This window comes from Aotus nancymaae, unplaced genomic scaffold (genome assembly GCF_030222135.1).
Source record: "Aotus nancymaae isolate 86718 unplaced genomic scaffold, 86718_ANA_hifiasm-v0.15.2.pri h1tg000065l, whole genome shotgun sequence".
In the NCBI taxonomy this organism is placed as follows: Eukaryota; Metazoa; Chordata; class Mammalia; order Primates; family Aotidae; genus Aotus; species Aotus nancymaae.
The window spans coordinates 11,356,265-11,381,073 of record NW_026988480.1 but is presented as its reverse complement, the minus strand read 5'-3'; the positions used below and the strand labels follow the sequence as shown (position 1 = coordinate 11,381,073).

At 38.7% G+C, this 24,809-nt stretch overlaps 2 protein-coding genes and 1 pseudogene across 2 annotated transcripts; 2 read left to right on the top strand and 1 right to left on the bottom strand.

Annotated features, from left to right (window-relative positions):
- Positions 1–740: 740 nt before the first annotated feature.
- PSMA2 (proteasome 20S subunit alpha 2) lies at positions 741–15,076 on the bottom strand. The gene is made up of 8 exons (XM_012473437.2): positions 14,993–15,076; positions 10,282–10,358; positions 9,454–9,586; positions 7,774–7,896; positions 6,709–6,790; positions 4,810–4,883; positions 1,106–1,163; positions 741–1,018 (listed from the first exon to the last, which is right to left on the bottom strand). The coding sequence occupies exons 1-8, from the start codon at positions 15,031–15,033 to the stop codon at positions 902–904; spliced, it is 705 nt and encodes a 234-aa protein (XP_012328860.1). The 5' UTR covers positions 15,034–15,076; the 3' UTR covers positions 741–901.
- Positions 1,753–3,181, top strand: LOC105731599 (serine-threonine kinase receptor-associated protein-like; annotated as a pseudogene).
- A 179-nt stretch (positions 15,077–15,255) lies between the features above and the next one.
- MRPL32 (mitochondrial ribosomal protein L32) lies at positions 15,256–20,411 on the top strand. Its single transcript, XM_012473426.3, has 3 exons — positions 15,256–15,416; positions 17,574–17,755; positions 19,884–20,411. The coding sequence occupies exons 1-3, from the start codon at positions 15,287–15,289 to the stop codon at positions 20,136–20,138; spliced, it is 567 nt and encodes a 188-aa protein (XP_012328849.1). The 5' UTR covers positions 15,256–15,286; the 3' UTR covers positions 20,139–20,411.
- The last annotated feature ends 4,398 nt before the right edge of the window (positions 20,412–24,809 follow it).

Sequence of the window (24,809 nt, the reverse complement as noted above, 5' to 3'; positions counted from 1 at the left end):
AAGAATGATTGTGCTTATAAACTCTCCTTATTTTCTATAAACCAGATTAATGATTTTTTATCCTAAGATACCTTAAAAAAAACAAAAAACTAAGCACTGCCTTCACATGAGAGTTCAGATAATTATAACTTTCATTATAGTGAAGGTACTGATTATACTGAGATTATATTAATGAATTAACAAGAGCCTTAAGCCACAGTTTTGACACTTAAGTATTAACGTTTTATTTCAAACACTTATGCTCATCCTTGTTAAAAAGTCTAACAAAATCTAAGGGGTTCCTTTAAAACATTTACCTACTTGTGATGGAGACACCGACAGGAACCAGCAAACCAGTTTATTTACTTACACAATATATCTCCCATGGAGACCTATTCAGCTTACCACTCTTCATAGCCTCAATACAATCTCATAGAGCACCCTAGGATTTCACTGATCATTACCTAATGGCACCTAAAAGCACCTATGCTTTTCTTGTCCCATGAATCCGTGAAAGTCTGCAGATCCTTCTAGCTCTAGAAGCAGTGCTGTTTTTACCAAAATCAGCATTTTGCTTTATGGAAACACAGGCAACATCTGGTAGTGACGAGGGCAGTAAGATTTGACTTAACCAAAATTGGCTGACAACTAAAAGAAGTGATTTCATCATTTTGCTTTGCAATGTGGTCTTCAGAAATCAATTATGATAAAAAAGCAGGAAATAACTATTAAAATTTTAGCAACTCCTAAAAGGCTGGGAGGTGGGTTTAGCAGTTTATTAGGATTTATAAGTCATTTTAAAAACAGTCGATTTAAACCAAGTAGAAATAAGTATGCAAAAAGTCTGCAAAACAAAACATACTTTAAACATGTTTAAGTAGACAGATTATCTGAAATTCTCGATTTTTCAGTCACTTCACTGTTATGCTATGGCAGCCAAGTAATCCTTAACTTCAGTTGGAGTAAGCCTCCTAAATCCAGCTTCATTGCAGATTCCAACTTCTATGTTATCCTCTGTCATTTGCCCTTCAAAGCTTTCCTATCGAGGAGGGAGGAAAAAAGGTCAATTTTCTAAGCAGTTAATTATGAAAGCATTATAAATCCAGTTGTTAACTACTGAGCAAACCTTTAGGGTTAAGATGGCTGTATGAATGGCATCTTCAAGTTCCAGATCTTCATTATATCTGAAGAATTAAAAGAAGTTATAGCATTGTTTATATTCTGTATGACTCTTTAAATACGACAGCAACAACATTGTTTTTAAAACTCTAAAAATCTTAAAAATACTAAATTACACATTTACTTTTAGTCACCTCCTTGAGATAGCTGTCCCAGATAAAAAACTGACAATAGTTGGTGCTCAATTCCCAACATCATGAAGAGTATGGCCCTAAAATCAGTTTATTTTAGGAAACTTCTTAAGTATAAATATTTTAACATAATCAGGATGTGGTAGTGGTATAATTTTTAAAACAGAAAAATCAAACCTTTGCTAAAATCTCATCTTTTTCTTAAAAGCTAAAACATAACATGTCACTTCCTGGCGATACCAATGTGGACAGTGCGAATAGTGGCTGGGCCGGTTCTTCAGTCATCCCTCGTCAACTTTTGCTTGCCCTTTGCAGACTCCCTGGCCCGTCCCTAGCCACCTTTTTTCATTTCCTGGCTGAGTCCCAGAGTCAGGATAAGGCGGGGAGGAGCCCAAGGCGCTGCAGCAGAGGAGAGAAGAATGAGCCTCAGCCCAACAGCCCAATCACTGGGTTCGCTGTGGCCATGGCAATGAGACTGATGCTGCTCACCTGTTCTGGCCACCCGTGGCCTGTGGGTCACTTGGCCTTCAGTGGCATCATGCCTTTCAGGATTTTTTTTTTTTCTGAGACAGAGTCTTGCTCTGTCTCTCAGGCTAGGGTGTAGTGGCGCAATCTTGGCTCTGCAACCCTGCCTCCTGAGTTCAAGCAATTCTCCTGCTTCAGCCTCCCAAATATCTGGGATTACATGCACGTACCACCATGCCCAGCTAATTTCTGCATTTTTAGGAGAGACAGGGTTTCACCTTGTTGGCTAGGCTGATCTTGAACTTCTAACCTTGTGATCCACCCGCCTTGGCCTCCCAAAGTTCTGGGATTACAGGCATGAGCCACTGAGCCCGGCAAGTCTTACTAGTACTTCTTAATCAGTGCTTGCAAAGACAGTAAACCTATGCTATGCCAGGGAGATACAGGCGACTGGACTGGAACATTTTTGGGTCATAAAGATGCTGTTTGGGGTGCAACATTGAATAAGGATGCCATAAAAGCAGCCACTGCAGCTGCAGATTTCATAGCCAAAGTGTGGGATGCTGTCCCAGGAGATGAACTGATGACCCTGGCTCATAAACGCACTGTCCAGACTATGGATTTAATGTAGGATAGTATTTATTTGTTAACCGGGGACAGGGTAAACTGTTACACATATATGATTTGAACAAACCCAAAGCAGAACCTGAGGAAATTCGTGACCACAGCTCTGGTATACAAAAGGCCCTATGGTACGGTGAGGATAAATGGATTCTTTCTTCTGATGACAACAGTTTGACTTTGGGATCATGCTATTATGACAGAAGTAAAATCTCTAAATTTTAATATGCCTCCCAGTACTAGAGAATCTATTCCTGAGGAAGATTTTGGTAATAACTTATGGCTGACCTATTGCTTTTGATAGTGCAATAAATTTGGAACCAATTAAATCCTTTCAAGCTCCTGAAACCATTAATTCTCCGTCTCTTCATCCTGAGAAAAAAATTTCTTGTTGCAAGTGGTGAAGACTTTAAACCTGTAAGTATGATGGTAACAATGGAGAATTAGAATCCTACAAAGGACACTCCTGTCCTACTCACTCTGTGAGATTTAGTCCTGATGGAGAACTCTATGCCAGTGTTTCCAAAGATGGAACGACGAGACTGGCAAACTGTGGTAGGAGAAACATATGGCCTTTGGAAATGTGTGCTTCCCGAAGAAGATAGTGGTGAGCTGGCGAAGCCTAGGATTGGTTTTCCAGTGACAAGAAGAGGAGCTGGAAGAAACTGCTTCAGAGAATTCAGATTCTATCTACTCTTCAACTCCTCAAGTTAAGGCCTGAGCATCAAGCATGTGCCACAGATAGTATACAACCTATGGACTAGAACGAACAAGCAGAGGAAAGCATCAGCCTTCCAGAGTTACTCTCTGCTTAAAGCAAAAGCAGCAGTAAATAATGGGGAATATGAATTAGCTCCTGTGCTGGAATAACTAAGTTGGTATTACCTGTAAGTGAAATCTCAAGAGCATCAGATGAAGGGAGGCTGAGTTATCCTCTTGTAGTACAATGGCCTGTTATCTTTTTAATGAATATGTACAAGACAACATCTGACTTCTCTTACTGCAATTAGAGTTCTTGCAGCTATTTATGTCATTGTGGAGAAGAAAAATATATTGGCGTATTTGTCTGATTTTTCCCTTAAAGCAGAATGTCTTTGTTATTGTTGTTTTTTGCTTTTGTTGTAAAGAAGGAATATATGATAAAGTAACTGGTTTAATTTTTATTGTACACTGCTTTTGAACATCTAATTGTTTTTAGTTGTCTAAATAAAATGCTTCTAAAACAAAAATAAAACAAAACATAAAATGTAATAACAACGTGTAATCTTTGGAAGACTCGTTAATATGTAAAAGAAAACGTGCTTTAAGAGCCTAAGATTTGCCACTTAAAACCAGGCCTAAGATTTTTAATAACCTTAGCATTATATGAAAAATGTACTGTGAAGGTTTATCTGTTAAATGGAGTTACAAAATTTTTTATTATTATTCAGCCATTAAAAAATCCTGTCATCTGCAGGAACAGGATTGAACTGGAGGTCATTATGTTAAGTAAAATAAGCCAGACACAGAAAGATGAATATTGCATGTTCTCACTCATATGTAGGGGCTAGGGTGGATCTCATGGAGGTAGAGAGTAGCACAGCGGTTACTAGAGGCTGGGAAGCGAGGAGGAAGAAGAAATGATGGAAGTTGGTTAAGGGTTATAAAAATACAATCAGATAAAAGGAGTAAGTTCTGGTGTCCAATCATGCAGTCAGGAAAGGATCATTAACAATTTACTGTATATTTCAGAATAGCTAGAAGATTTGCGATGTTCCCAACACAAAGAAAAGACACTGTATACAGGTATCAAAATATCACATGTACTGCAAAGATATGCGCAACTATTACATATCAAGAAATAAAACAGTTTCCTCTTCAAAAACTTAGAGAGGTTTGAAGGACCATTACAACACTAAGACTAGAATACATCTGGAAATAAGTGAGAGCAGCTTGTGCTTGGGCACTGACAGCAGATTATTACATAGTGTTTCACTTTTTATCAAGCACATACATCAAATATTTAATATACCTTCAACTCCAGGCATTTGCTTTCACAATTCTTCTTTACTGTCATAATGTAAACTGTTATCATTAAATCATTAAAAAATTTTTCTCCCCAGATTTTTTATTCCAGATTCAATGCTTTTTTTTTTCCCCCTCCTGAAATGGCAGGAAAAGTAAAGTAAAAAGTAAAAAAAAAAAAAAAAAAAAAAAAAAAATTTAGGAAACCATAGAATGTAGAAAGAGAACTCCTTAGGAAATGAATATTATTACCACTTAATATACTGAAGGCTAGGAAACTAGGAGGGATAGAAGTTTTTTGTTTATCTGCAACTAGATTCATACACAGAGTAATAAAGCAAATGTCTTTCATCCCATGAAATTAATTAAAGAGCACCAAAAACCATAAAGTGAGTTTTCTAATGAATGTAGTTAGAACGAGTAAGCCTACCTTTTCTCAAGGAAAGTTTTCCCATTTACATAGTTCTTTCCCATTGCTGTAGCTTTCCAGGCAAAGTATGCTCCCTAATCAGGAAGGAAAGAGTAAAGAGCCATATTTTAAAACACTTATGTAATTATATTGCCCTGCCATTTAACTTTTAGCTTTATTAATTGTTCTAACTTTGAAGGTCACAGAATATTATTAGAATGGAAATCATCACAGAATAGGTTACTTTTTAAGAAGGCTAGAAGGATGGAAACCAAAGAGGCATGAAGAAACTTTTGGAAGTTCTAAGGGAAAAATTTCTTTTCTTTTTTTTTTTTTGAGATGGAGCTTTGCTCTTATTCCCCAGGCTGGAGTGCAACGGCGCAATCTCGGCTCACTGCAACCTCCACCTCCCAGGTTCAAGCTATTCTCCTGCCTCAGCCTTCCTAGTAGCTGGGATTACAGGCACCAGCCACCAGGCCCAGCTAATTTTTTTTGTATTTTCAGTAGAGATGAGGTTTCACTATGTTGGCCTGGCTGTCCTCAAACTCCTGATCTCAGGCAATCCACCCACCTCAGCCTCCCAAAGTGCTGGGATTAGAGGCATGAGCCACTGTGCCCGGCTGGTTCTGGAAATTTCTGATATCCTGATTGTAGTGACGGTTTCTTCAGGCATTTACATATATCAGAACTCATCAAATTGATGAGTTGATGATGATGCAATTCAGTGTACATAAACTATGCAAAAAAGCCAGTTCAAAGAAACTGAAGTTAAAGCAAATAAGAGTAATATTTTAGCTTAATAGACTGAAGGGATTTAAAAATCTATCATATAAATCTGAAAAATGGCAATCAACTCTTGATCATTAGTGAATAAATTAAAAAGAGTGTGTCATTAAAAATATTCAAAGCTCCTGATATTTTGTAATATGAGGGTGAAATACAAGTGGCAGCAATTATGTCACGTATGGTCATGGCCTCATCTGCTGAAAAATATACATATGCACTTAGAAAAAATACCAAAAGAAACACAATCCAATATGTTTTAAATGATAACAATTGCTTTTTTAGATACAACAGGGGAAAATAGGACAAAAGATGAAATCGGGATTCCAGAAATGTGGCTTTTGCTACCTTCTTGAAAGGAAGGTAAGAGGGCTTGTCATTTAGCTTCGGAAGCTCAGAGATGGAGTAACAACACTATCAAAGTTCCCAAAATACTTATTTTTCTGATTTAAGTAACAACCAAAATATTTCTCTTTTGCCATTTCAGGTTATAAGAGTAGATAATAAGGTTTGCATTGAGTGAACTTGTAATTATCTAATAAGTCATAAAACATGAAAGATTATTTCTTAATCTTTAATTTTGTCTTAAGGTTCTCAAAGCAAATGGGACAGATGTGGAGTAGTATTATCCTTTACACCTTCTACTCAGATACCAATCTTCTGCATTAGAACAGACAACTCACCCAAGATACCAATTACACAATCATTTTTGCAAAACATTGGATTCAAGATAGATCAATGTTTTTGCTGGAGGAGTCACTCAAGTCAGCCCCAAGATTCAACTAATGGCAAACAGTACAACACTGTTCTCCAGATCCATACCTTCAATTGCAGTATTTCCCAAAGTAACATTTAAATACATTTGATAAAAACTATTTCAACAAATCACCCAAATGTATGAAGTTAATGAACATGGCAGAAGAAAAGAGGGTAGAACTCACACAGCTTCCTTATCAGAAGACCAAATTACCAAAATTTTAAATATATACACAAAAATGCATGACTTCATACTTTCTAAAGCCCAAGTGAAAAAGAAGAAAATACTGCTAAATTGTAAACTTTTTATGGTTTCTATTTCTGTTAGATATTCAAAGAGCACTTTTAACAAATTCCTCAAATATATCTAATGATACTTACAGATGGATCTGACTGAAATAAATATGGTCGCCCTTCATTCCAACCACAAATAAGTAAAGAAACTCCAAATGGACGAACACCACTGCAGACAGGAAAATGAAAATTACTTGGCATTTTCATGGTGTTAAAGTCATCCTCAAGAACTTATCAGTACTCTCAAATAAAGCAAATTATCAGGCAAACTGAATTAGACTTGTAAGTATCTGAAAAAGTATTTAACACCTTTCTGAATGAATCAATTCAAAACTAATTCTCCTTACAGTAGTGAGGAACGTAGCGAAATAAAAAAAATTTTGGATTGAACAGAGTGTCACCTAAGACACTGGGGCTAGTGTTCTAACAAAATAACAACTTTCAATTAATGCAGCTTTTCTACTAGGTTTACATATCAACAACTACCTGTATGCTATCTTATCCACACCCAAACTTAAGAAACTGGAATGAAAAGGAATATGAATGTGTCAAAAAGTTGCTTTCATCATATGCTTACAATCATTTCTGGTTAGAAAGATAAATTTGAAAGTAGCAGCCAGGTGCAGTCTCAACACTTTGGGAGGCCAAGACAGGCAGATCACTTGAGGTCAGGAGTTTGAAACCAGACTGGCCAACATGGTGAAACCACCTCTCTACCAAAACAATACAAAACAAAATTAGCTGGGCATGGTGATGCATGCTTGTGGTGCCAGCTACTTGGGAGGCTGAGGCATGAGAATCACCTGAGCCCAGGAGGCAGAGGTTGCAGTGAGCCGGGATTACGCCATTGCACTCCAGCTTGAGTGACAGAGTGAGACTCTGACTCAAAGAAAAAAAAATTAAAAGTAGCAAGACTGTCTGCCCATAAAGTGTTTTAATCACTGGCAAAACGACTTTTAATATCTAGAAGCTGCTTTCTGCTATTATACGAGCAACAAAAAAAACACGTTTTCCTTAGTAAATATTCTATTCCTTCAGCACTGCCTGGTGAAGAAAAACAAATAAAGAAAAGAAAAAAATAATAATAAAAAAATAAAATGACTTCCCCCGACAATTCATGGCACATTTCAAGTAAAAAAAAAAGCAACTTACCCTGACTGAGTATATTCTTGCATCACAGAAGCTACTCTCTGTACCAGCTGAGCTGTGGGAATGGGTTCTTGGTACACAAGATAGTACTGTTGAGCTAGTTTTCGAGCTCTGTGCACAAGCACTCTAACAAGGAAAAAATAAGATTTAATTACAGGGAAGATGCTTTACTACCTAAAGACTCATTCTCCTTTTACAGGCCTGTACCTGCAGCACAAGTTTAACATGTATCTCTTTAATGGTGGCTATGGGCTCAAAGCTAGTCTTACTCTAACACTGGATTCCAGTTGACACAGAAAATACGGAGCATCAGAGTACCAGTCAGCTTAAAAGTAACAGATTTAATGTACAAAATGAGAACTTTACCTTGCTCCATGGCTTCTTCAAGACTGTCATCCTTATCCAAGGGCAGCCACTTGTCTTTTTATATCTCACCCCACCCCCACACACATACACACACAAGAACATACAGGTACACAATTCTGGGCATATTTTTCTCGTTTCAGGTCACTACTTTCTGCAGACTGTTCTAATCTCTCTGCCTGCACTTCAAAGAGTACCCTTCAGAGATTGAGAAACAAGAAACTACTTGTAACTAAAAATGTAAAATTCAGCTGGGTGCAGTGGCTCATGCCTGTATTCCCAACACTTTACAAGGCTGAGGCACGAAGATCACTTGAGGCCAGAAGTTTGAGACCAGCCTGGGCAACAAAGCAAGACCCTGTCTCTTAAAATTTTTTTCAAAAGTAAAATTTGTCAAAAGAGATTAAGAAGATATTACACAAAAATCAAATATATTAGCAAGACAAATAGGATTTATCTTTACCTGCTTGTATGCTACTGATCTGAAATATGCACATTATCCCTCTGTGAGACAGTCATGTCCCATCCCTCAGTTAATTGTATCAGTGGCAGCACACTGTAGTATCCATCCTATATAGTGGTGACAAGATTCACTGTCTGATCACATTCCAGTGATCTTGTTGCATTTTATGATTCATTAAAGTGAAATTTTGGCTCTACCTATCTTGCCCCACAAAATCACTAGCAATAAAGTAATATTCCTTTTATTGTTTAAATGACAGACACAGAAAGCTATCAATCTCTTTCAACTTGCTGGTATCCTGGGTAACAAGATTATTCTCTCTTCCTGTGAAATATAAAGGGGGTGATTATATGAGCATCTGGATCCTGGTTGGCTGCCATACTCAACAACTTGCAGTGGTGTTTGAGAATTCGGTCCCTTTGTGAAGAACAGGGAAAAAAGATGAGGTTCTACTGATGGTGATGCTTTCTCTTGTTGCCTCATACTTTTAAAATATAGTTTACTATAAAATGTATTGCTTTTTGTCATTTTTAAACTGCACTGAAGAAAACTAAAACCTTTATGCCCAGTTCCGGGGTAGTAAAAGAGGAATACATCAGAAGGGAAAGTCCACTAAACAGAGAAAAGAGGAGTTATGTACTCTATGTATCTCCGCTTTCACATGAGTTATTCTCTTTAAGGTAACCCGTATAGGCAAACTAAATTCAGCTCTCAATGCGGCTGCTATTGCTAAACAAAGCACACAGAAAAGGAAGAATTGGAAGATTAAAGGAAAACAACATTGATTTTTCTCCTGAAAATACAGATTACAATCAATTCATGAGATGGCAAGAAACACCATAAAAAGTATAAAGTACCTGTAATCTGGGCCCATGCCACTGTACACCAAACCTATATGCTTGGTAATTGGTTCTACTTTGTGCACACTTCGTTCATCATACAGAATGGATTTCTGTTTTTTCTCAGTTGCTAATACCACACCATTTGCAGCTTAAAAAAAAAAAGAGAGACCTAAATGTTTAATCATTTATACGATTGTTTTAATAGCTTTCTAATTATGGATGCATTAAACTCAAACTTCTTTATTTTCTCTCATTTATAAAACCTTTTCTTCCAGATTCCTATTACCAAATTAGCTAAGGAATGGTAAGTCAGTTTTTCCCTCATTGGTCATTTACTACTATACACACAAAAAAATCCCTACAGCTAAAGGCATTACATAACCTTTCGTAAAGCACTCTAAGGATACCTGAGAGTTTACACATTTTAAAACAATGGATTTCTGCCTACTTTTCCCACTATTCTTATAACATGAAATTTACAATAAATGATACAGATTTTTAAGGTGAAACACCTAAAACACCTTATAATTTCCTAAATTATAAGGCTAAAAACCGCCAGCCACTAGTGATATAATCAGTGGGAAAACAAAAAAAGACTCAGTTTTCTGAATGGGAAAGACTACTGTGGACATCACAACAGATAAAGATGTTATTATTTACTTTGAAAAAAAAATTTGAATGACCTTAGGCTTATTACTATTTAAATTATAAAACACTGTAAATTAACAAAAAATTGTTAAAAATTATAGTGCTACAGCTCTGTATAAATTAATTACTAATTAATTCCAAAATAATTAGGATAACTACTAACAGGCATCTGAAATGAATGAAGCATTTCATTACCTTTAATTCCCACTGACGGGGCTCCTCCAGCTACAGCAGCCAAAGCATATTCAATCTGGACAAGTTTACCAGATGGGCTTAAAAGAAACACAGGTATTTGGTAAGTTCACATATCATAAAATATTTATTGTAGGAACATCTCTGAGACAGGACAGATATACAGGTCAAATTCTATTAATCCAACTCCAGGGAACAGCTGCCGTTTGATGTCTATCATAAAGTGGCACAGAAACCAAGTTTATGGCTGGGCGCAGTGACTCACACCTGTAATCCCAGCACTTTGGAAGGCCAAGGCAGGTGAATCACCGGAGGTCAGGAGTTTGAGACCAACCTAACATGGTGAAGCCCCATCTCTACTAAAAATATAAAAATTAGCCAGCTGTGGTGGTGCATGCCTGTAATCCCAGCTACTTGGGAGGCTGAGGAAGGAGAATTGCTTGAACCTGGTAGGTGGAGGTTGCAGTGAGCCAAGATCCATGCCATTGTACTCCAGCCTGGGCAACAAGAGCAAAACTTCATCTCAAAAAAAGAAACCAAGTTTACAAGGCAATTGGAACATACTACTACTGAAGCCCTACTTTCTCTTTGGTTGTTTTTTGTCTGCCACATGGAGCAGTGGCATTACTGATGCCTCTTTTCACCACTTAAGTTCTCTGTATCGGTTTTCTCACCTATAAAAATGGGGACACGGTAACTACAACTGGCTTTCCATATCAGTGGATTCCACAGCGCTGACTACAGGACTTGAGTACACCATGACTTGGTATGCATGAGGGTCCTGAAAACACCACCCCCTACAGGACTCCTGGAATCAATTCCCCAAGGAAAAGCAGGGACAAATGTACCTATTTCAAAGCATTGTTGTGATGAAGTGAAATCATTCCCATAAGACTGTCTGGCACAAAATCAGTAACAAGCACACACTGAATAGTAATGTTATTAAGAACATGTATGTGTCTGTTAAAAACCAAACAGCAGCATATATTTTATTTGAGAGGGGGGTGGTTTTAAAAAGCAGACATGGCCTAAGACATAAGGCCTAGATATCACTCACAATGAAGTATTTTCTATATATATAATACACAACTATTTCTAGACGCCACAAGATCGTCATACTTAACAGATATGGTTCCATGGGTTTGGTAGCTAAACACTAGTATCAAACTGGCCTTTTAGAGTTATATTTTATTTCAACCTAGTTACCTAGTTGTTTAATTAGAATCATCATAAACCAACCTAATTTCATAAACAAAAAGTCTGAGTGAAACTAATTTGTTCAAAGTGACACAGCTAGATCCTTATCTCCTGTCTACTATTGAAAAGATAAATTTCAGAAGGCCATGTTTTCTCTTCATATAATTACAGATATTCCCTTTGTCACTCAAAACTCAATTCCATCTCTCCTAGCTCCAAACACAGACTACTGTCAGACTTCAAAAACCTCATTGACAAGCTAATCCCTCTGTCTGAAATGCATTTCTCTATTGCACTGTGAACTCCTCTGACAATCCTTCAATCATGTCCTCAGGGAAATTGCCCTGACCCTTCACCTATTCACTGAAGCCTGTGATGTCCTGTACTTCCTCTTTGCCTAAGATTCATCATATCTGAATTATTATTATTATTTTTTTTTGTAGAAACAGGGTCTCGCTATGTTGCCCAGGCTGGTCTCAAACTCCTGGCCTCAAACAGTCCTCCTGCCTCAGCCTCTTTATTGTTTTTATAGTATTTGTCTTCCTCAATACAGTTAGCTCTTTTCAGTCAGGATTCCAGCACATAACCTAGTATCAAGAATCCACAATCATGCTCATGATGAGCAAACTGAAAAAAAAAAAAACCCACAATCATTTGGCTGATAGAGATACATCTAGACCAATTAGAGAAACAGAACTATGGGTGACAGTTCTAAGACTCTTGATATAATTAGTTAATTTGAGCAGAATAACAGCAACTGACATTTAAATTAAAAAATTAGGCTGAACTTTTTTTCCTTCAATAGTCACTATTTCAATAATCATATCATGACTTTTTGGGTCCATCCAGCTTTCAATTACTGTTCAATACCAGTTCATATACCCCTGGGTAACATTTAAAGCTCATGTAAACTTAATAGTTACCTTTTCTCTGTTTCCATTCCCTGTATATACCTATCTTTACCACTGCATCTTTCTGTGTGAAAGGTCACAAACCCGTGACCTGGGTGAGCAATCAACCATTTTATATTCCATAATGCCACTATTCCATTCCATAGCATCAGCATCCCTACATAGGGTAACTGAAATAGCCTTCTAAGTGGTTTTCCTCCTTCTCAACCTTACTTCTACCCCCAGACAAAGTCAGCTTTGTACCATGTCACCTCCACTTAAAGAGTCTGTAATAACTTTTTTGTTCACTTAAAATAAAATCTCCTTCTCTGGCCTACAAAGCCCCACACATTTAGCCCTCTCCCACATTACCTCCTTGCTCACTATAGCACACTTGCCTCATTTCAGTTCCTTTAAGAGCTCAAGCTCCTTTCCCATTTCAGGGCTTTTATACATGCTGTTCCCTCTGTCTACAATTCTCCTTATTCCTAAATCTTCGAATAGCTGGCTATTTTTAACTTTCCAGTCTCAAAAATCACCCCCAAGAACAAGCTTTCCTGACTACTCAACCTAAAGTCATATTCTTTCCTTCACCCTTTTAAAAATAAAATTTCTTAGTAAGAGAATTTATTAGCAGGCACCAATTTGTTTACTCATTTATTGTCAATGCCCCAACCAAATGCAATCCACAAGAACTGTTTCATCCTGTATGGTCTCTAGTCCCTTTCACCTTTAGTTCAATTCTGATTACAACAGGCTAGAAACAAATATTTTCTTTCTATCTAAAACAGTTGAATCCACTATGTTAAAAACATAAGTTTCATTTTCAAAAAACATTTTTTTTGATATGGGGTATCGCTTTGTGACCCAGGCTGGAGTGCAGTGGCAGAATCACAGCTCATTGCATCCTAAACTCTTGGGCTCAAGTGCTCCTCTCGCCCTCAGTCTCCCAAATAGCTTGGATTACAGGCATATGCCTGGCTAATTTTTTAATTTTTTCAGAGATAGGGTCTTGCTGTGTTACCCAGGCTAGTCTTGAACTCCCGGACTAAACTAATCCTCCTGCCTCAGCCTCCCAAGTAGCTGGGATTACGGATGTGAGTCACCCGGTCTGGCCAAAAGTTTATTTTAATAAAGAAATCTGTTATCGGAAAAAAAAAAAAAATTCAGTCCCTGAAAGTATATGGTTTGTTTTATGTTTCCGCTCCACTAGAATTACACTTTCTTCGAGATAAAAGACCACATTTGCAGGCTATGCAACATAGCAAGACCCCGTGTCTAAAAAAAAAAAAAAAGGAAAAGGAAAAAAAATACTGAGGCAGGATGATCCCTTGAGCCCAAGAGCTGGAGGATGCCAAGTCTGTCTCTAAAAAAGGGAGCACATTTGTTTTCTTCACAAATATGAACAGTGACTACACCCTGCACACACCATTGTCATATATGAGACCTTTTATTGCATAATTAATCTCGTTCAAAGGTTACAAAAAAAACTTATTACATGCACTCACTGCTTACCGAAAACTGCCAACAAAAAAGCACTTTTGGAATTTAAGACATTATGTAATGGAAAGTGAATTAGTTTTGTTAACAGAAAAAAACCCAGTTTGAATGTCAACTCAGCTACTCATCGATGACCACAGACAAGTTATTTAATTTGTGCAAGCTGGTTGGTTTATCTGTAAGAAGCTGACAGAACATTCATTATAGCAGTGGAAAGAGATGGAATAGGTTAAGGTTAAGTTGCACCTACACGGAAAGTACTCAACAAGTTAGATCCCACCTGCCTTCAGTTGTCAGGAGTACATTTGAAGTAAACTGGGCATTACTGATCCTCAAGAAAATGGTTAAATCAGGAAATTTCCCCAGTCAACTTTTAAAAAGTCTTCGGTGATGGTTCGCTTCAACTGTATTTTGGAAAGTAAACTTATTCTAATCCCGTTCTACAACAGAAAAGTCTACGATCTTGTTCAACGTAAACATCCCCCTCCCACATTCCCCCTCTCAAAAAAAAGCCCAAACGTAAACTGTTGCCTCATTGTTAGGCGTTCACAAAAAAGTGACAGGCAAGAGCTTTCGGTTTTTAGTCCTTATGCTTCTAATTGGTACATCGCAGAAACCGAAAGCGGGAGGTTTTAAAAGACACTAGTGCCAAATGGAGGCCAAGACTCCGTCCGACTTAACTGTAAAGCTGACAGTTTTCCAAGAAAAGGGGACACCACATATTTGACCAAGATTCCGAGTTTCAGAAACCACCGCATCAGGTCTACTTGGGACAGGAAAAAAATCCTGGGTACCGAACAGGCCACCCAGAGATGATTAATCTAAAACTGCCTTCTTTTCTAGTCTCCAAAGTAAAAGCAAATCCTTGGATAAGTGCCTCACCGTCCCGCAGCCCCAAATTAACCCCGCAGAACCGCATCCCCCAGACCCTCCAGCAGCCTCCGACCATGGAAGCTCCCGGAATCCCGAGCCAGCCTGACAAGTGACTTTGCAAAGCGGCATTTCCACCTCCATTCCCTACTGGATCCTCCAGAAGCACCAATCCCGACGTCAAGATGGGAAAAACTAAGTCGACGAAGCTCCTGCAACGTCGGCTACGCTAAGGACCTCGAGGGTCCCTTCCATACCTGAATGTAGTCAGCGAAAAGCTGTACCCGCGCTCCGCCATCTTTACCCGAAGAGCCAAAGCACATCCGCACACATGCGCACTGTGGCCGATTTTCTTTCATTTCCCCGCCCCTCGCCTTTCCTTTTCTCTCTGTGATTGGAGGAGAGTCAGAGCTGCTCCAAGAGCATGCTGGGTGTTGTAGTTCTAGGAGGTGAGGCTTGCCCAGTTCTGTGCCTGTGCGCATGCTGAAAGCAGGGGCGGAACGGGCATCCCGGGGCCCGGGAGAGAGAGGGGCGGTCTTCCGGCGGGGAAGATGGCGCTGGCCATGCTGTTGGTGGTGGTTCCGCCGTGGCCTGCGGCCCAAGGACTGCTTCGAAACCACTGGGAGCGACTACTGCGAAAGCTTCCGCAGGGCTGGCCGGGCTTTCCTAGTCCTCCTTGGGGTAGGTAAAGAAGGGCTCCGTGGGAGAAGGGGCTGATGACGCGACCCCAGGCAGCGCGTAGCAGACGCAGCTCACACTCTTCGCCCTCAGCCTGGGTTCTGATCCGCGGCCGTACGTCAGGGACGTTGTTCCTGACATTCACATATTAGCGAGAACACAACGGCTGTTTTTGCCCTCCCTCCACCGCCAAAAAAAGAAAAAAATCCTCTGCTTGATCCATTCGCACACAGAATGTAATCCAAGTTTGTGTCAAAGATAAATCATAGCCAGCCAATAATTAAAGCGCTGAAAACAGATTTCATTCAGTAACTACTGCAGGTAAAGAGCTGAGCTCCATCTCGGTTTGTGCAGAGGTGACTTGGGCAGGGAGAATGAGCGAGGGGGGAGTGTGGGGGCTAAGTAGAGTCAAAGAATTGTAGTACAGTGAAGTCAGTGCAAATGTGATTAGCCGGCTGTGTCTGCTAGCTCGCAGTTATCGAAGGTAGGATTCTGTCCTCCTGCAGAAACTGGGAGACAGAGGCCCTATCCTAATGATTAGATTTCAAAGGAATGGCTCTCAGGGCCTTGAGAGAAACGCTTCCGAATTAGCTGCAAAGGATACGTATTAACAATTATAAGCCCTTTCTAGGAAATGCTGTAAGGGAGTTCAGGGATCTATTTTCAGGGATATGTTGGCTAAAATAAATTGGAAATTTTCCAGGCAGCGTTGTTTTCTCAGGCAGGCACTTTAAAGGGGGGCCGAGGTCATCCTAGGATACAGCCTTGTGCTGCTAGAAACGATGCTAGAGTTTGGTCAAGTTTCTTGAGTTTAGGGATTTATATAGAGTTGTCCAGAGAGGACAGTTATGCAGGTCTCACTTGGCATCAAAGCTCACCACTCTGACTCTGTCTTTTCTTTACAGCCCTGCCCTACCCTATCCTACGCTACCCTCCCCCTCCACCCTCTTTCTTCTCCTCTTCTCTCCCCTCCCCTCCCCTTCCCTCTCCCTTCCCTTCCTCCCTCCCTCCCCCTCTCTTCCCTCGCAGTACATGTTTTCTGTGGTGTTTGAGCTCTGAGGAGATGAATTCTGTTTTCCTTTGAATTAATCTTAATTAGAAGTATCTTGGATGTTGAAACTGTTATTGTTTTGGCATTTACATTCCATTCAATTTCTAAGCAGCCCAAAAGTGATAATACCCAAAGATACCAAGAAAATGTATATACCACTATAGGCCAAGCAATGTGCCAAGCTTTCTACATGTACTTCCTGGGATCATCTTGACAACAGTCCCATTAGGTGTCTACACTTTCCAGTTGAAGCAGTAGGCTCACAATGGTCCCAGGTTCACAGACAGTCCTGAGCCTGTGTTGTTAACCACCAGGCTATGCTTGGCAACACTTTTGGACATTGAAAAGAAATGCCAATTGTTAAGTATTAGAGAGCTTTGTGTATTTTTAAGAGTTCTTAATATCAAAAGAAGTATGGCGCGTTTAAGGAATAGCAAAGAAAGGGGAAAGGAATCTCTTGATTTTATAAGCAATTCAGAAAAAGAGAAACTTTGATAGTCACATAAATAAGGCCATACAGAGAAATGATGAGCTGGCTTTTTTTTTAGAGAGCAGACAGGAATCAAGATTAAATATTATGAGGAACTTAAGTGACTTAAGGGGTTGTATGATAAAGGGCCTGACTCAGTTTGAATATAAGAAAGGGCTAATCAACAGTTACCTCAGTGCTGGTCAGAAGTATATTCAGCAATTCTGTCTAGATTTACTTGTAAATTAATCAGGAACTTACTGCCTACCAAGTATTAATAGATTGTGGAGAGTTGAGTGATTCTTTGCTTGTTTTGTTCAAATTAGGTGCCTATCAGAACCCTGTATTTTAGAGGTAAGAAACTTGATGGAATTTCACTGATCTCATTTCAGCAGGATCCACTAAGAAAAAATTGTGTTCCTTAAAATTGTATTGTATAAGCTTTAGTGTATTTTTAATAGCTAAGGTTTCCTATTATTGAGTTTCACATTCTAAATTTCATGTCATCTTTGTGTGTGTGTGTGTGTGTGTGTGTGTGTGTGTGTATGTTTGACCATTGATTGTTAAGGAAAATGATATCCGTAAATAGAAATTTAGAAGCTAGAAACCAATTTTGTATCTCTTACATTTTATTTCCTAGGACCAGCATTAGCAGTACAGGGCCCAGCCATATTTACAGAGCCAGCAAATGATACCAGTGGAAGTAAAGAGAACTCTGGCCTTTTAGACAGTATCTTTTGGATGGCAGCTCCCAAAAACAGACGCACCATTGAAGTTAACCGGTGTAGGAGAAGAAACCCAAAGAAGCTTATTAAAGTTAAGGTAATGCATTAACTTCTGTGGGTGTGCTTTTCCTCAGGTCCTCCATTGAATAAGCTCATGGTGGATTCCTATAGCCTGGGAATAAATTACTCTCAGATCATATGAGTCTACTTTCCCCTGGCCTAAATGAAATGCAATATTCTCATTATGTATGCCTGCTGTTTTCTAGCCTAAATGTTAGGAACCCAGTCAAGGAAGGTGTGAGTTTGGAGACTGGACAAGGAATGAGGCTGTGAAGTGCCTGTGTGACTTGAATTGTGAACTGTGTCAGTCTTGAGCTGTGTGAGTTTTGAACTACAGATGAGTAAACATCCTAACTATGCAGAGCCTAGAATTAAAGCTAGAAGCAGTAGGTATATTGACTCTTGGGTTTTACAAACACTCACATAATTATTTTTTAATCGTTTCCAAAAACAATACTGCGAAGGAAAACCCGAAGATAAGTAATAAAATAGCTATCATCTATTAAGTGTCTATGATGTATCTCAGCGCCTTATGTTTATTATATCTCTGTGTCTTCACAATAGCCCTCCAAAGTAAATATGAATGCTTCATTTTTAGGATGAGGAAACTGAGGCAAAAAGAATTTGCCTGTGGTCACACAGCTATTAAGCAGTAGGTTTTTGAGCTCATGTTCTTTTGAAATTTTTCTTTGTGTTCTCCTGTCCTCAGACAATTCCAGATTCTCCTCTCTGACAACATGGATGTACTGGCTTCATTGATCTAGTAAAAAGAAAAATGACAATGTGAATTATCTCTGATCTGTTAATGGATGGCTTTAACAGTGCTATCCATTGGCACTGTTGAAACTCAAGACGAAACTCAAGAACAGAAAACTGACTTTCATAAATTTCCACATTCTGTTAGGCAAAACATTAGAACTTAAGCCAAAAAGTATTACAGAGTACCATGTTTGGGTTGAACTTAAAAGTAGAACTGAAAAACACTTTATTACTTAGGACTTAAAATAATTCATAAATTTGCTCAAGAGGACTTAGGATTTTAGGAATGAGATCTTGCACTGATCTATTACATGACTTCCCTGATTGCATTTATTCTGAGGGAATAGATCTTATCCTGTGCATTTGTTTTCTTCCTTGAGTGATTTTCTTCCTTGAGTAACACAGTGTATACTACGTAACATAGTCTATGCTGTATAATAACATATAGTGTATTATGTTGGGTACTTTGATCATGAAAAGACCACCTGACTGTGGCTGCCCTCATGCCTTCCAGTTTCTAATAGAGTGGAGTAAAATGAGAATATAGTTAAGCGAGTAAAAGTGGCAAGCCTCTTTCTTCCTTTCAGAAAATGAATTCTTTCGTTATCTGCCTCACAAATGTTAGTATATTAATCTTGTCAAGTGTTTAAAGATTCTTTAATGTTCCTGTTTACTATTTTTCTTTGTATTTCCTTTCAAACCTGCAGTTGATAAGTCTTTTAGAGGTTATAATTATTCTATTTTATATTTAAAGTTAGATAGATATATATAAAAACTCATCAAAATACCCTTAAAATGTAACATATAAAAGAATTTTACATTAAGGAATAGTCAGTGTTCATTTTTAAAAAGAAAAATTTTACCATATGCCAAACCTGTATTCTATACAGGAATTTGAATTACACTCTGATAAAAAGGGGAAGCCGAGAAAGTCAACTTGTAATGTTCTTATCATCTTGTTTTCCCTTCTTATCATCTTGTTTTCCCTAAGATAGATTGAAAGATAAAGGGAAGTCAATTTTCTTTGGTGTCTTATTTAAGATGCTGATTGTATGGGTCATTTCATTATGTTGGTGAATTCCTTATTTGATATTTAGTATTTGGAGTTAGAGGAAATGAGTTTTTTGTTTGTTTGTTTGTTTTTACATAACTACAGCTGCTATGTTTAAGTAAAAATGTATCAGATTCAAGTTGACTGAATTCTAGTTCTAGTTTTTCACTAATTCAAACCCAGTGTTGCTTGTCTTCAGTCTTCCTGTTAAAGTGAGGTGGAACTAGATGGTGTATGATGACCATGTAGCCTGAACAGTCTAAGAAAGTTAACATAGAAGCATTGCTCCTGTCAGTAAGTATTTGTTCATTATATCGCCTCTTGTTAAACGATGTTTTTGTTTGTTGTTTTAAAGAACAATATAGACGTTTGTCCTGAATGTGGTCACCTGAAACTGAAACATGTCCTTTGTGGCTACTGCTATGAGAAGGTGTGCAAGGAGACTGCAGAAATCAGACGACAGATAGGGAAACAAGAAGGGGGCCCTTTTAAGGCTCCCACCATAGAGACTGTGGTGCTGTACTCAGGAGAGACACCATCTGAACAAGATCAGGGCAAGAGGATCATTGAACGAGACAGAAAGCGACCATCCTGGTTCACCCAGAATTGACACCAAAGATGTTAAAATGGTAACTTCACAGTAATCATTTCTCCTGAAATAGAGAAAGATTCTTTATGTTGTTGTGCTTGTTTTTAAATCATCAATATAGTTTAACACATTCTAAGCAGTTTTGTGTGGGATAATTTGAAGAATATATTATGAGTAAACTCTGAAAATGTTGTTTATCCAAAGGCTCAATGGATTATGTTTCTATTACATACAAGGTTTTAAGTAAACATAAAATTTCCAGAACAAAAATAAATTTAAAATTCATAGCAAGAATTCTGTGTTTCGGCTTTGATTTTGTTTGTTTGCCAGTGCTTTTTCTTAGACAAGAATACTTAACACAGATAACTATTTAAGTAACATCTGGAAATAGGCTATTATTTGCATTTTTAGTATTTTTTTTAAGATGGTGGTTGTGGCAGTAAGAAAAGGTTTTGTAGTTTTTTTGTCTTCGCAAATTAAAATTGCTTTGGAGGAAATTCCTTTTATGGAACATATTATACTAATTTACTTAGGTGCTAGAAGTACTTGTTTACATTTTACATTTAATCAAAATCATATTCAGAATACATTAGATATAGGCTCTTTAACTTAACTTTCTACAGTTCATTTCTTATTTTCTTCTACCTCTTTAAATTCTGTGTCCACCCTGAGCCCAAGGTTTGCTATTTGGTTTCCTGCCTCATTCAAAATGGAAAAAAAAGTGAGGGTAGCTATTTAAAACACATAGTAATAAGCAACTTAGGTTAATTATAGTTAAAGGGAACATTGGTAGACAAGATAAAGCCCAGGAAAGTACAGCAAATACATGCTGCAGTAACCTGAACACATATTATATTAGGTAGCATGTTTAACTCTGAACTTTTTTTTATTTTTGAGATGGAGTCTCGCTCTGTCACCCAGGCTGGAGTGCAGTGGAGCATTCTTGGCTCACTGCAACCTCCACCTCCCAGGTTCAAGAGAGTCTCCTGCCCTCAACTTCCAAACTAGCTGGGATTACAGGCACCCACTACCTTGCCCAGCTGATTTTTGTATTTTTAGTAGAGACAGGGTTTCACCATGTTAGCTGGGCTGGTCTCCCAACTCCTGACCTCAGGTGATCTGCCCACCTTGGCCTTCCAAAGTGCCAGATTATATGCTGAACTTTTTTTCTTTGGAAAGAAGGAAGATTCACTTGCATAGATCAGTCTTCACAAAGTAAGACATAATCTAGAAGATGCATTACTATCTTGGTACTAAGGCCTGAAGAGTATTTCTCTCATGGTAGTTCATAATAAAAATTGTGTAATGGTGCAGTCTATGTTAACATTCCTAGAGGTAAAATCACCCGTTTCATTGGGTATATTATAAGTCAATGATATGTTGAAGTGCAATTCAGTAAAAGCAAATCTTTAAAACTTCTGAAGTGTTGGAATCCCAGCAAATAGCTCTTTCAAGACTGGGCTTAATCCGAGCATTAAAAAGTTGAAATTCCAGAGGAATTGGTTATCTATATATTATTAAGACAATCCTCTACAGATAATTATTTTTAACTGAGAAGTCATACACATGCTATGTGTCAAAGATATACTTGAGGTGGAATCAATGGTTCATGAACACTGGGGTTGAATATATTCAACTGCCTACTCAGTATCCTCAGTTGACTAATAGGTTGCAAAGTGTATCTCCAGGTAACAAATTGTCCTTTGATAGTATGGACTGAATGTATTTCCCCAAAATTCATATATTGGTCGGGCTGCTATGGATATGAGAGGAAAAAAAATTATTATGTTGAAAGCCTAACCTTCAATGTGATGGTATTAGGAAGTAAGGCCTTTGAGGGGTAATTAGGGAATAAGGGTAGACCCCTTACGAATAAGATTGATGCTCTTAGAAGAAGAGACACAAGAGTTTGTTCTCTCTGCTCTCTGCCATGTAAGGTTCGAAGGAGAAGACCATCTGCAAATTAGGTAGCGGGTCTTCACTAGAAGCAAATCTGCCAGCACCTTGATCTTGGACTTTACAGCTTCTAGAACTGTGAGATAAATCATTTAGGACACCCTGTTTGTTAATTTCTTAACAGGCGCTTGAACTGAGACAGAAGGCTCTATATGCAGGTGACCTAGTGAGAATATGTGGGCAGAGTTACCGTTTTCTGTTTTCAATTCATGAACAGAGAAACATTATAAAATGCATCCCCAAATTAGGCAATTATTAGATAGCAAAACCAGATGTCTAGTTCAAGTCCGAAAACCATGTCATAAAGGAGAATTTTAGGAAGGGGTTGTCCCCTCAAAGTTTTCTTTATAATATATTTTATCACTTCATGCCTCCGGTTTTTACTATGGCAGAAAATCATGAGTTTGAATTAAACCATTTATGTCACTGATTCATGTTTTGAATAATAAATTAAGTCCCTTGTCCCTACTTATTCCCTACAACATGAAGATATTGAGATATTTTACTAGGTTATTTTGGAAGGAGTCATCCTTGACTCACATCTCACCTTTTCTCCCTTTCACATCCAACCTGTGAGCAAATCCACAAATCCCATTGGTTCTACCTTCAATATGTACTTAGAATCTGACCATTTAACATGAAGTTTTATGCATACATATTTTTTCTTAGAAAACCAAAAATAGTTTTGATGCATTATGGATGATGACCCCAGTTTAAGTAAATTGTGATCTTTTTAAAATATGATTTTTTTTCATAAGTTGTGTGGTGTGACTTTTAAGTTAAAAATCTATTATTTAAAGAAGCACAGGCCAGGCACAGTGGCTCCTGCCTGTAATCTCGGCAATTTGGGAGGCCGAGGTGGGTGGATCACAAGGTCAAGAGATCAAGCCCATCCTGGCTAACATGATGAAACCCCATCTTTACTAAAAATACAAAAATTAGCTGAGCATGGTGGTGCGCACCTGTAGTCCAGCTACTAGGGAGGCTGCAGCAGGAGAATCACTTGAACCCAGGAGGCAGAGGTTGCAGTGAGCCAGGATTGTGCCACTGCACTCCAGTCTCACAACAGAGTGAGGCGCCATCTCAAAAAAAAAAAAGTACATAAGTAGGGGCCTCTGTAACATTGGTGATATGGGGATTGCCCTCCCACTCTCCTCAGAGAACTGTTTTGTACACCTACCTCCACCCTCCCTATGCAATTATGTTTCAGGGACAGGATTTGCCCCTCAATTTTTCCAAACCTGTGCTAAGGAATTCTGCTGTCTATGATTAGCGTTTTTCTGGCAAATATACGAACATAGATGCTCTGTCTTCAGCTGCAACTCTTAGGGAGCAATTTCATTCCATGGTCTAGATTAGTAAATAACATTTCCATCTTGCCTTTGTAAACATGATGGTGTCGCTTCCAGCTGCTGTCCTCCCGATTTTTCAGCAAAGTGCATCCAGAAGCGTAGCACCTAAGGCGAATAGAGAGCATGTTCCCTGGTGCTCAGTGGAATGTCCTGGGCTACTCTTTACCTTACTGACAACACTCCTTCCAGGATCATGCCTTTGTGTGACCCTGCCCCTGTGTTCCTCTGCTGGCCCTGGTGACCAACTGTGTGCTCACCCTCTCCAGGTTTGTGGAGTCGCTAGTGAGCATTAGGGATGCAATTTTGAGGAAGGAAAGGAGGAAAGTTAGAGGGTTAACAAGTTCCGGTCTCTGGGCCCTAGTGTTCAAGCTCAGAGCCAGCTTGACAGTTTCAGCCTTTAAACTCACATCAGGAACTAAGACAATTTACTAGGCATCACCAAGCGGCTCCACTAGGGGGCAGCAGGTGAATTGCACTGAAATTCTCAAATGAAATAATAAACCATCAGATCCAGCAATGTTGGGGACATTATCTGTTTCTGCCAAAGCCATCAGCCTGTGGCTAGTGGACAGAATTACTGCAGGGAGAGAAAAGGCTGTCTCTAACACTGAAGGTTACGGGCTGCCAACAAAACTGAGCCTCGCTCTCACTGTGTCCAGGGCTTCTCTTCCTCCGCCCTGGGTCAGTTTTGCTCTCCACCGGTATTCCCTCCTTGACCCTCTTCTTTTCCAACCCTACATCCTTGGGTACATGCAGCAAGCTTAATTCTAAAATGCTTTCCAAGACCATTTTTCAAGATAAAAGCTCTGAATGCTACCGCTATGTATCTCTTTCTCCAATATTCCCCAATATTAAATTTTTCTGACTAAAAAGAAGTACTGATTTTCTCACTGACATTTTTCTAATCAGTAGTTCTCAACCAGTGGTGATCCCCTTCCCACCCCGGGGACATTTGGCAATGCCTACAGACATTTTTGGTTGTCAGACTGGGGTAGGGGGGTGGGGGATGGTGAGCGCTACTGGCTTCCAGTGGGTAGAAGCCAAGAACGTTGCTCATTATTTCCCTATATCAGACTCAATAAAAATTTTTAAAAAAAAAAGTGACATAAAAACATTTTAATTTTCTGGAAGTGTCACTAAGCCATCTTATTTTCTTCCATAATTTAAACACTCGTGATGACCCTCAGGTCTATGTATCTAGCTCTCATTTTTCTACTAATCTCCAGACCCATGTTTCCAAATAATACAAGATTTCCATTAGAACGTCACATAAATCTCAAACACATCATAGCGTAACAACTTTTCCAAATCTCTCCCTATAAATTTGCTTCGCTGGTAGCCTAGCTTGGTTCGCTTATTCATTCAACAAATACGTCTAACATTT